Genomic DNA, 12,162 nt, shown 5'->3' on the forward strand with positions numbered 1-12,162 from the left:
CGTAGAACCAGAAATCAAGTCTATAAGACACTTCAAAGGATCAATTAAACTTTAAAAGGCAAGATAAACACTTGTTATATTCATGTACTTTCAATGAAGTACAATTAGTCCATTGCAGACATTATATATAGACAAAGAAAAACATCTCTCTAGGATTGTGGTAGCTACAGATTACTGGTAGTTGCATTTATGGCAAAATCCAAGTCTGTAGTATTTCAACAATATTTTTTAAAAAACAGATATAGACATAAGGTAAACTTTCTTTATAGAGCATTACAGAAAAGTCCTAAATTTCTCTGATCCTAAATTCATTGATCTGTGAACTTAAAAAAGCACAGCTGTTTTTTTTAGACTGAGTTATATCAAACTCTGAGTGCATCTAAGAGGTGACAAAACAGATGCCTGGTGTGTGATATTATTTTTTGCTAGGTTGATGATTACTTTCTATCTCACAAGAGGAAACAGACCCATGGTGATTTTCATGGCTGTTGACTGTCACCAAGAAGGAAATATGCAATATATTAATACTATTCTGAGATGAATATTACTTTCTTCCTCCAATAGCAGGCAAGGAGTTCCAGAACCTAGGGGTCTCAGAAGGAAGATTACTTTAGAGATGCTTGAAACGGAAATACTTTAGAGAGGCTGGAACCACAAAGCCTATATCCTTCTCCATCTTCAACCCATAGGAACGAACGTGGAAATTAGTTGCTTCTAAATTAGCCAAGTTTGAAAGTTTCTGGAACCACTTGCCTACCACCTTGCCTCCAAACTTCAAATTACTTATTCTATAGTCAACATATGGATCTCAGTTACGTCCCATTAAGAAACTTATCCTTTCAGCAATGTACAGTCATTGCCTACAGCGGATGATGGGGACAGTTACCTCAAAGTAGACTCAGTCCCGTTCCCCTCTCTCCCAACCCCAAGAGAAAACCAAAGTGTATCAGCTGGCTGACCTCTTTGACTTCTTGAACTAGCCACTTAGCAAAAAGTATGGAGAAGTCCTTTGTGGATTTGAGAGAACCATGTAAGCCCATTTGTGTCTCTAATTTATAGTTCCAGGAAAAGATTATAAAAACAAAAAAACAAAAAACATTGTTTACATTGCCCAAGGGACCAGATGAGTCCTGGCTTGCCAGGCCTGGCTGACGGAGAAGAAACAGGCTTCTGCACTAATTGATCCTCCAACGGCAAGTGAAAGTACTGCTAAGGCTCCAACTGGGGCCAGCTGCCTGGTCCCTTCCAAACCCCTCAACCATGAGGCACCCACGGGGTTTGCTCTGAGCAAAAGCAATGCACCCCAGCCAAAGAGACCACACTTGAACCTTTCCTAAGTTTCTACCCCCAGCTGCCCTAAGAATGACAATAAACCTGCCTTACAGGGAGGAAGCATCCCCAGATCCCTGTGCCAAGCATCAGGAAAACATTTGGATTCCTAGAGGATGCCATGAATGTCTGGCCCCTTGATCCAAGAGGCAGCCAAACTAGTTTGGTTGCAGGCCATGACTGTGGGTCTCAACCAGGGAGCTCAAAGTATACACAGGGATTTTGACTTTCAAAACTCCATCCTGAAGTATACTGTCCTTATTACGCAAATGTTAAGATTTTTTATTTAAAATATAATGCTATCTTCTGTATCAGGAATTAAGACTGAATATATGTCACATTGGTTAACTGGATCCTTCTGGGCCAATGGTTCACAAATTTTCTTCCGTGAAGCCCAGACAGCAGTGGAGAAAATTCAGGCCTTCCACCTACCTCCCAAGGGAGGAAAGGGAGACAGAGGAAGTCGAGATCCCATCCCCTGCCCTTTCCAGGCCCAGAGCAGTCTCATTTTTTATTTATTTATTTATTTATTTATTTTTTGCTTTATGTATTGGTATATAAGCAAGACTTGGTCTAACAAAAGCTCTGTTATGACAAAAAGTTTACCAAGAATTCAGGTACATTTTAAATCCCATGTAAACTTGTTGTGTCCCGTTTTAATTCTAGAGCCAGAAAAAGTATGTCCAAATCAAAACAAGACAAAATAGAATCAACTAAAACCTACTTGCCAAGTAAAGAGGTCTGATTTGCAAATATCAGAAGAAATTTGACCTATGGTGTTTTCTCTGGGCAATGAAAATCAAATAGAAAGATGGACATTTAGTTCATTCTGTCTCAGTCTAGTGGTTATTCCCTGAGAAAACAGAACTGAACGGCTCTGGTCACTTTAGGGCAATAGAAGGAAACCCATCCCATTGGTATTGTCATCAGTTCCAAGTTCCAAAGCTTCTGGGTGCAGTTGATAATGTCAGTGTCTACTCACAGACCCAATATGATCCTGGAAAGGGACGCTCAGAGGAAGCAAACCAAATTTATTTAGGACCTACCATGTGTCAGGTGATGCACTAAGTACTTTTCATATAGTATGTCATGTAATCCTCAAGCGATCCTTACAAGAAAGATATTATTAACCACACTCTACAACTGGGTAAACTGAGACCCAGGAATCTCAACTGACTTGTCCAGAGTTGTACACCAGGCCTCCTGTGCTCTATGAAGCACTTGAGCTTTGCTAGGAGATCTGAATTGAATTCTGGCTCTACCACTAACTACATGAATGACCTTGAAAGCGCTCTGATGCTCAGTCTGATGTTATAATGGAAGAAGTTAAGCCAAAGAGCAAACATTTGAGCCATCCTGTGCATAAAAACCATGCGTATGTGCTAAAAAGATTAAGACAATGTAAAACATGATCTTTTAATTAATATACCTAGCAGCCTCCCAATTAAGATGATATATAAGAAAAGGCGAGGATTGGGCATAGACAAGATCCTTGACTACAGGTGATTAAGAACCTAAGGAGAATTAGCACAAATAAATGCATGATGAGTGAGGTATTGCCAACGAGTGTGGCACTGACTGCAGGAGAAACAGTGGAACCCAGAAGGACCTACAGGGTCAGGAATTGTTGGAGAAGCTTCAAGAAGAGGTTGACTTACAACTGTGTGGGTTGACAAGAGGTGGGAAGAGGAGAGTCTGCAGGGGCCAGGTGGAACTGTGACGATAGTGTATTATTCCACTCTAAAGCCAGGCCCCTCTGCATTTGATTTGAACAGACAAGCCCACAGGGTACGGCTCCAGCAGTCGGAGGGCGCCACAGACGGGCATCGTGGATGAGTGCTGCTTCCGGAGCTGTGATCTGAGGAGGCTGGAGATGTACTGTGCACCCCTCAAGCCTGCCAAGTCGGCCCGCTCCGTCCGTGCCCAGCGCCACACGGACATGCCCAAGGCTCAGAAGGTAAGCCAGCCTGGGCGGGGTCAGCCATCCTCAAGAGACTTATCAGTGTGAGTGTGCCAAACAGTAATTGTACCCCTGGTTCTCTCCCTGAGAGGTCCAACTCTTCCATCACTCCACATTGCAAATCCTCCCTTCCACTGCTCTGGACCTCTGATCACCAAAAGATGGTGGAGAAGAGTGACTAAACCTGGGCTTTGGTATCAGACAAAACTGAAGGTTTACCTTCACCCATCACCAGCTGACAGCCCTTGGCCAAATAATGTATCCTTCCAAGCCTTAGTTTCATCAGTAAAGATGGAAAAATGGTACTATCTACATTAGCAGATCATTAACGCACATGCAATGCTTTTCACGTGCCTGCACAAACTAAGTGTCAGACAACTGATAACATCTGTCATAAGTGTATGAACAAAGTATGTGACCTTTCAAACCCTGGTATTCTGCAAAGGTGTAAAGAAAAAAATCTCTCTAAAATGGGAACTAATAGAAATTCACATTCAGTGGCAAACACAAGTAAAGAAACAGACATTTCTGTTTGGCTCTAAGAACACCACAAATTTTCTAATGACCAAAATCTGCAGGTGTCTCTTACTAAGAGCTAGACTTTAAACAAGTCTTAGAGGTACTATTTATGCCATCGAAAATACATAAATTATCTAATGCACATTGATCACATGATAAATTTTTGTTGAATGAACGAGTGAACAAAAATATATAAGTGATTACACTTTAGTCATTAAATTTAAAGAATGAGAGCTCAAGAGAAGGTGAAGAAAGCAAGGAAGGATGAGTAAGGAAAGTAAAAGGCTCTCAGGTCTCCTTGGGGACTTTGTTGAGAAAAAAAGGAAAAAAACAACAACATGTGGTTTTTTGGTTTTTTTTTTTCTTTGTCTTTTTGCCTTTTCTTGAGCCGCTCCCATGGCATATGGAGGTTCCCAGGCTAGGGGTCTAATCGGAGCTGTAGCCCCCCGGCCTATGCCAGCAATGCGGGATCCGAGCTGCGTCTGCAAACCCACACCACAGCTCACGGCAATGCCAGATCCTTAACCCACTGTGCAAGGCCAGGGATCGAACCCACAACCTCATGGTTCTTAGTCGGATTCGTTAACCACTACGCCACAACAGGAACTCCAACAACATGTGGTTTTAATCTTTGGAGTTGAAACTAGCATCATGCAGAAGGCAAAGATGAGAGCACTATTCACAATGACACCTTTGCTGCTTCCTGGTCCTAAACTGCATCTGAGGCTGGAGAAGGACCAGGGGGCTCAGCAGAGATGTGACCCCTGGGAGCCACCTTGAGGGATGGAAAGGGACTGGGCACAACTGTGTACACAGAAAACACAGTAGCACATGGATGAGTCAGGGAGCAAGCACCACAAAAGTAACTTTTAGGTGAATGTGGCTGGAAAGCGTGCTTGAGCTTAATTCTTTTTCTTTCCAGGCGGCAGTGCCGCTCAATTTCTAGTTGGGGAGGGGGTGTCAGACATGAGTCCCAAAGTTCTGGAAGGTCAGGTCTAGTTACAGAGGTCTAGACACCTCTCCAGCACCAATGCTGCCTCCTGCATCTCATGGAGCCTAGACATTCTGGGCTGACTCAAAGGCTCTGTCTTCTGGGACACCAAGGGACCACCTGTTCTCAATGCAATTATTTTTGTGATGTTTACAGTATCAGCCCCCATCTACCAACAAGAAAACGAAGTCTCAGAGGCGAAGGAAAGGTGGGCCAAAGAAACACCCAGGAGGGGAACAGCAGGAGGGGACGGAAACAAATCAGCAGATGAAAGGAAAGAAGAAAGAGCAGAGGAGGGAAACTGGAGCTAGAAACTGAACGCAGGCAAGAAAGGAAAATGGAGGAGAGAAGGACTAAGACAGAGGCAAGGAGGATGAGAGAGAAGCAGACAGCGAGAAAGAAAAGTGGGATATGCTATAGAGGAAATGAAGAAAAGTAGGCCCGCTGGGGCTAGAGAATGCTTGTGACAAAAAGAGGAAAAGTAACCTGTTGTAGGAGGTGGCTAATGAACGTGCAGAAATGGAAAAGAAAACTGTAATGCCCAAGAAAGTCCAAAGAAAGACAGTGGCAAGAATGAAAAAAAGAACAAAATTATGAAAGAGCAAATAAAACAATATCCCCCCCAACACACAAACACAAAAACAAGTGAAAAAATTAAAATAAAAATCAAGGCTTTTATATGCATTTTAAAATTTTGTGTGAATTGTAGAATTCCCTGTCAACACACATCCAAAGTTAATTAGCCCCAAATTCTCAGCAAGACTGAACCGTGTCATAAAAGCTCCCAGATTTCCTTTCCTGCAGTGTCACTGGAGACTGCATTTCCTAGTCAAGTTCAGGCCAAAGGGCACCCATTATTTGCTTAAAGGCCTGTGAGGCCTGAGAGCTTACCTACAAGGGGAGGTCACTGAACCTTTTTGGGGTTTTCTGCACTTTGGAATCAGATATAAAATATATATTAGTGTGCTAGGGTTGCCATAATAACGTACCACAGACTAGGTGGCTTACACAACAGAAATTTATTTATTTTCACACATTTCTGGGGGATGGAAGTCCAAGATCAAGGTTTGGCAGGGTCCGTTCCTTCTGGGAGCTCTGAGGGAAGTACCTGTTTCAGTCCGTCTCCTTGACTTGTGCCCAAATTCCCTCTTTTTATAAGGACACTTGTCATGTTAGATTAGGACCCATCATAACGACCTTATTTTCACCAAAATATCTGTGTATAGACCCTTTTGTCTAATAAATAGTCATACTTTTAGGTACCAAGGTTTAGGACTTCAACATAAACTGGGGGCGGGGGGGGGGCAAATTAAGCTCAAAACCAAAGACTTCTGATGTCTGACTACTGCCTTGTGATTTTATCACTTATAAATCACCCTCTCTCTCTGTGTCTGTCTGTCTGTCTGCCTATCTCACACACAAACCCCCCCTAGATTTTTAGATCTGAAATCCTATGAGTTTCTATTCTATGGAAATACCAGGGCCTTGTTGTATTAGAGCTGTAAGAGTACTCAAATCATTTGCTTCAATCCCTTCATTTTAAAGATAATAACACTGAGATCCAGGAATGGGTAAAGATGGTTTGGGTTCTAAGCCACCCTCCTTCTGGCCTGCAAAGAAGAGCATATAATCAACATGGACTAAGAAAGAATTCCAAAAGGAAAAGATGGGGCAGAAATGGCCACATGAAGTCTCCCACTAATTTAATATTTTTTCACCAGAAGGCAGAGAGTAAATGAGAGCAAAGTCACTGAATTTCCCCAAGGGCAAAGAAAAGATAAGTTGAATCACAGATTTGAGTCTTAGAGATTTTCTCCTTCAGCGTCCTTGATTTAAATGGTAGGGTTAGAGTCTTCACAATGAAAAAGGGAAAAAACATCAGGATCATTCAAATTGTGAGTTATAAGGGATGAGAGAGGGTGCAAGAGAGGAGAGCTCAGCCAAGCAAATAATGACACTTGGCATAAGAAGATGACTAACCCAAGAAGTGAAACGTTTCATCCAAGTAGCCTACTTTGAAGAAGTCATGGTATAGAGGAACATACTTTCTATCTGGTCTTTCATGCCCCAGTCATGCTTTCTACTTCAGGATCATCCTTCCTCCTTGGTTCACTGAAATCCCAGAATATATAATATATGAATATCCCCAAAGCTCAAGCCAGGTGGAAAAGGTCCAATTACAAGTATGTGAACACGCCAAGTGGGAGCCAACACACTGCTGCTGTGGTTACAAAGTGGCTGCAAAGAGTGTTCGATTTTCAGAACAGGCAAAAGCAAGGCTGGTGCCTGAACCCATCTGGCCAGCCACCTTATTCAGGAGATGCTCAGCTCTCCTGCTGATACATCCATACTTTGGGACCTTCCTCAGGCATAAGCCAATATGTATCGTATCTACCATCTGAGAGTAATCTGCAAACAGAGATGGCTTTTCAAGGGACCACAGTTTGGCAGAAGAAGTAACAGTGTGTATCCTATGGAAATATTTCTTAGAGGATTATCTCTTACCTTTTTCATTCATGACTGATTCAATGTCAGTTATAACACAGAGCTTTGGATAAATTACAGTTATACCCAATGATGAACTTCCTTCAGGAAAAAAGGCAAAGACTTTAAAAAAACTTACTTCCTTTTGCAATGGGTTTATCAACTCCGAAGAAATCATCTTGAATGCCTACATCTGATTTCTGAATAATATGAGTTAAGTAAACAGGAAGACTCTATTATTGTCTTTATATCGCCTCCTGTCTAGTATCAATACTAAGCACCTAGTGATATTTGGCATATAATGATGGATTAGAGGATGGATGGGCAACTTAATGATATAGGGAGGGAATAGTGGTAGAGAAATAGACCATAAACATAAGTACCACTGCTGAGATGAAATAATTCCTCTTGTTCTTGCCTAAGACAGTGAGGTAACTGCAAAGTGAAAAAGTGAGGGCACAGGAGCTATGCTTGTATGAGCCTTGCATGTTTGGAATTTCCTGTTCTAGCCAAAATTGAAATTATTCAAGATCTACTACTAAAGGTGGCACCCGGCTGAGTACTTTATAGTGAATATTATGTACCTATGTGTACCCTCAATTCTTTCTTGAAGAAGGCAGAATATTAATCATCACTTAAAATTCCACTTTTTCAAGTCTTTCTTTTAGGGAGAATTGATGATCGTGGGTAAAACTAACAGGAATATGTAAAGTGTTGAAAACCTTTTTTTTAATTGAGCACCTATAATGTGCAAATCACTATACGAGGCATGAAGGAGAACTATAAAGACTGGAGAGGCAATAAAACACAGTGGTTAAGAGTACATAATCTAGAGTCAGACTACCTGGGTTCAAATCCTGGCTATCTCACTTAACAACTGAATGGCTTTGGGGAAATCATGTAATTCACCTGTGCCTCAGTTTCCTCATCTGTCAAATGAAGTAATAATTTAATATACCTAATGGAGTTGTGAAGATTCATTGAGGTTATGTGTGGGTGCATACATATATATATATATATATATATATATATATATATATATATATATATTAGTGTTTAAAATGGTGCCTGCATGAAAAAAATGCTCAACATCATTGATAATTAGAGAAATGCAAATCAAAACTACAATGAGGTACCACCTCACATCAGTCAGAATGGCTATCATTAAAAAGTTTACAAGCAATAAATTCTGGAGAAGGTGTGGAGAAAAGGGAACCCTCCTACAAAATTGGTGGGAGGGTAAATTGGCACAACCATTATGGAAAATAGTATGGAGATTCCTCAGAAAATTTAAGATAGAGTTACCATGTGATCTAGCAATCCCATTCCTGTGCATATATCCAGGAAAAAAAAAAAAGAAACTATAATTCAAAAAAGACATGCACCCCTATGTTCATAGAACAACTATGAACAATAGCCAAGACATGGAAGCAACCTAAATGTCCATCCACAGATGAATGGATAAAGAAAATGTGGTAAATATACACAATAGAATACTACTCAGCCATAAAAAAGAATGAATTTCACAGCAATGTGGATGCAATAGAGATTTTCATACTAAGTGAAGTAAGTCAGAAAGAGAAAGACAAATACCATATAATATCATTTACATGTGGAATCTAAAATATGACACAAATTAACCTATCTTTGAAACAGAAACAGACTCACAGACATAAAGAACAGATTTGTGGTTGCCGAGGAGGAGAGGGTTGGAGGAGGGATGGAGTGGGAGGTTGAGGTTAGCAGATTTAAACTATTATACATAGAGGGGATAAACAACAAAATCCTACTGTATAGCACAGAGATTATATTCAATATTCTATGATAAACCATAATGGAAAAGAATACATAAAAAGTCCATCTAGGGAGTTCCTGTCGTGGATCAGCAGTAACGAACCTGACTACTACCATGAGGATGCGGGTTCAATCCCTGGCCTCATCAGTGGGTTAAGGATCCAGCATTGTGTGAGCTCTGGTGTAGGTTGCAGGCATGGCTCAGATCCTGTGTTGCAGTGGCTGTGGCTGTGGTGTAGGCCAGCAGCTGTAGCTCCCATGAGACCCCTGGCCTGGTAACTTCCATATGCCATGGGTACAGCTCTAAAAAAAAAAAAAGAGAGAAAGAAAAAGTGTATCTATAACTGAATCAATCTGCTGTACAGCAGAAATTAATACCACATCGTAAATCAAGTATAGTTCAATAAAAAAGTAAAAATAAAATAAAATGGTGGCTGGCACCTAGTAAGCACTACTATTACAGTTTTAGTTGGTGTTATTTTTACTTAGTTCTTAAAATTAGAGCCATCTGAAAAAGAAATAGGTCTCCTCAAGTGGAAGTGAGTCTCCTATCACCAAAACTTTAAGCTCAAGCTTACCAATACTTTCCAGTCACGTGGTAGTGTTTCAAGCATATGATAGGAAAAGAGAACTTGATAACCTAAGACTCCTTCCAAACTAGAGAACCCCAGTTCTGTGAATTATTCCAATTTCAATGGAAGCTCAGCTATCCATGTAAGGAACTGTTAGCTTTTATCTCAAGGTCATAGAATGAATTTTCAGAAAACCACCATTTTTCTGAACCAGTTAAAATCAAATGTAATATGTGTTTTCATTTCATGGTGCCTGAGGAAAATTTAATTGTAGCATGAACTCCAGCTCATACTAGTTTACAGTAAAATTGCCAAAATAAATAAAAATGTGGGATATTTCCGGGCTCACACAGCTTCCGGGACATTTCAGTTTCTAGGGCTGCCGATCCAGTGCCTTTCATAAGTATTTGATCTTCTTTCAAACATCTCTTGAAAACAAACAAAACCTCATACAGCTTCTAATGTGCATGCTGTTAGGATGTAAGGGTGGAAAAGGAGGCAAAGAAATGTGCTCCAAAGAGCCTCTCCTCTCCTCTCTTTTCTCTCTCCTGATCACCTCCTTCCTGAAAATCACCAATAGGAAATCATGTTTTCTTAAGTCATAAATTTTGCAATTTCTCAAGTCCACCTGCATCCACAGGGAAAGATGATGTCTATTGTCTCCACTTGCTTATGTGAAGAGAATACGGATTTTGGCAATATTTACTAGACAACAGGGAGCTGACTTTTCATCCAAGGGCAATGTTAATAGTCTGGAGTTAAAGTGAAAGCCTTTGATAGCAATGAAAAGATAAATCGTTTTAGATGAAGCAGAATGCCCTTTATGAGGCTTAAAATATTCACTCTAGGATTCCTCAGGTTTTATGCTCATCTCAAAGATTAAAAGCCCAGCTACTGAATCCTTTGAAAATCATTGACAATATTTATTGACCTAGGCAAGTTCACTTTTAAGGAAAGAACAGGTAAGGTTAGCAAAGGTTCTTCAGCGGCCTCTAAGCTTCCAGACCTGCAAGGCCAAAATCAGCTTCTTCATCCTTGGGGGGGCCTAAGTGAAATCTGGGTACCTTTCCCTGATAGCCACGTATTTGGAGTTCTTCCTTAAAGGGACGCCTTCGATGACTTTAGTGCTCCTTCATTTTTATCCATCAACCAAAAGAGAGTTTAGAAATATAGACTTACATTTAAACTGAAGTAGAGAGAAATGGAAATTGAGAACAGCAGGGAAATTATGAGAGATGTGGGTCTCTAAGTCCATGTCTGGTACTTCTAGAGAGCAGCGAAGAAACTTCCCACATGAGGAACTCAATTACAGCTCAATGGACTATTGCTAGATAAGTAACAAGAGCTAGAAAACATTTTCAAAAATTCCTATCTTTATTTTATTCATGAATGTGGTTATAGTTTTAAGACCCATTGGTTAGGAAACTAACTCTTGAAAAAGTCGAAGTTTGATAGAAGTAAGAATGCTAAAGGTCCTTCCAACTAGTTTTAATTCTAAATACCACTGGTGGCAATTTACAATCTGTACTCAACTACAGCAGGTAGTTTCGAGGAGAAGGGGATTATTTTCTCTACTCTCTCTCTCTCTGTGTGCATGCACATGTGTGTGTGTCTATATTTTTGTGACCAGGCATTGTTGCATCCACTAGGGATTTTGGATGATTTTTTTTTCTAAGATTATAGATAGTTTCCTGGCTTTTCTTTAAGTGTAGATAAATTCCTCTGTAAAAATTAACCATTATTCAGGAGAAAATACATGAATCCTTTCTCTTCTCAAAGGCTTATGTTCTAGTTCTAAACTAAATATTATTCAGGAAATAAAGGGAATATTCCTGAAGGGGTAGAAAGAAGTTAGATTTCTTTCTATTGCATCTTCTAAGGATCCAGGGACTTGAGCCACTTCCAATCAGAAACCAGTAACTTTTCACACAGAACCAGTTTGTAACTTTAGAAACTACTAGCTCTAGTCTTCCAGTGCAATCAAGGACCAGCACACCCAGCTGCTCTTCTTTTCAGTATCCCCTGCCTCTGCTACGCTTAGGTACTAGGCTTACTGGCAAAAACTGTCAAGTGCCTTTTCCACCACTTTCCCCTTTTGTAACTATAAACCTCTGACTTCCTCTATTACTGCCGGCATACACTTTTTCCCATTGGATCAGATAAAGGAACATACATTTATTTGAGCAGGCACGTGTCGTTGTCACTCTGGGAAAAAGATGATAGTGGTTTCCACTGTCCTTTTTGGCTCCTTGAACTGGCAGGATTAGCATTTCTATAGGCAGGTATGATATAAAGAACAAGGTCTATGAAAGGCTAAGCAACATATAGTTATATTACATAAACATATTGTAATGTAACCCTTCTCTCTGGTAAAATAGCTCCAATGCTCCCAATGAGAGACCAAGAAATTTTAAATCAAACCCAAACTAGCCAAACGGCCCAGGCCTCCATACTGGGATTCACATGCTGAATTTTTTTTTTTTTTTGGTCTTTTCTAGGGCTGCACCCGTGGC

General features: G+C 40.4%; 1 protein-coding gene across 5 annotated transcripts in view; it reads left to right on the plus strand.

The window, feature by feature from the left end:
• The window catches only part of IGF1 (insulin like growth factor 1), a 133,678-nt gene that overhangs the window by 51,425 nt on the left and 70,091 nt on the right, over positions 1 to 12,162 (plus strand). For 3 of the 5 annotated variants that reach the window (XM_047788165.1, XM_047788166.1, XM_047788167.1), the window contains exon 3: positions 3,105 to 3,286. In XM_047788165.1, coding sequence (XP_047644121.1) covers positions 3,105 to 3,286 — 182 coding nt within the window. Of the gene's footprint in view, positions 1 to 3,104; positions 3,287 to 4,955; positions 5,430 to 12,162 lie in introns of those variants that run through there. The other 2 variants (XM_047788163.1, XM_047788164.1) reach the window with 2 other exon arrangements.

This window comes from Phacochoerus africanus, chromosome 7, assembly GCF_016906955.1.
Source record: "Phacochoerus africanus isolate WHEZ1 chromosome 7, ROS_Pafr_v1, whole genome shotgun sequence".
In the NCBI taxonomy this organism is placed as follows: Eukaryota; Metazoa; Chordata; class Mammalia; order Artiodactyla; family Suidae; genus Phacochoerus; species Phacochoerus africanus.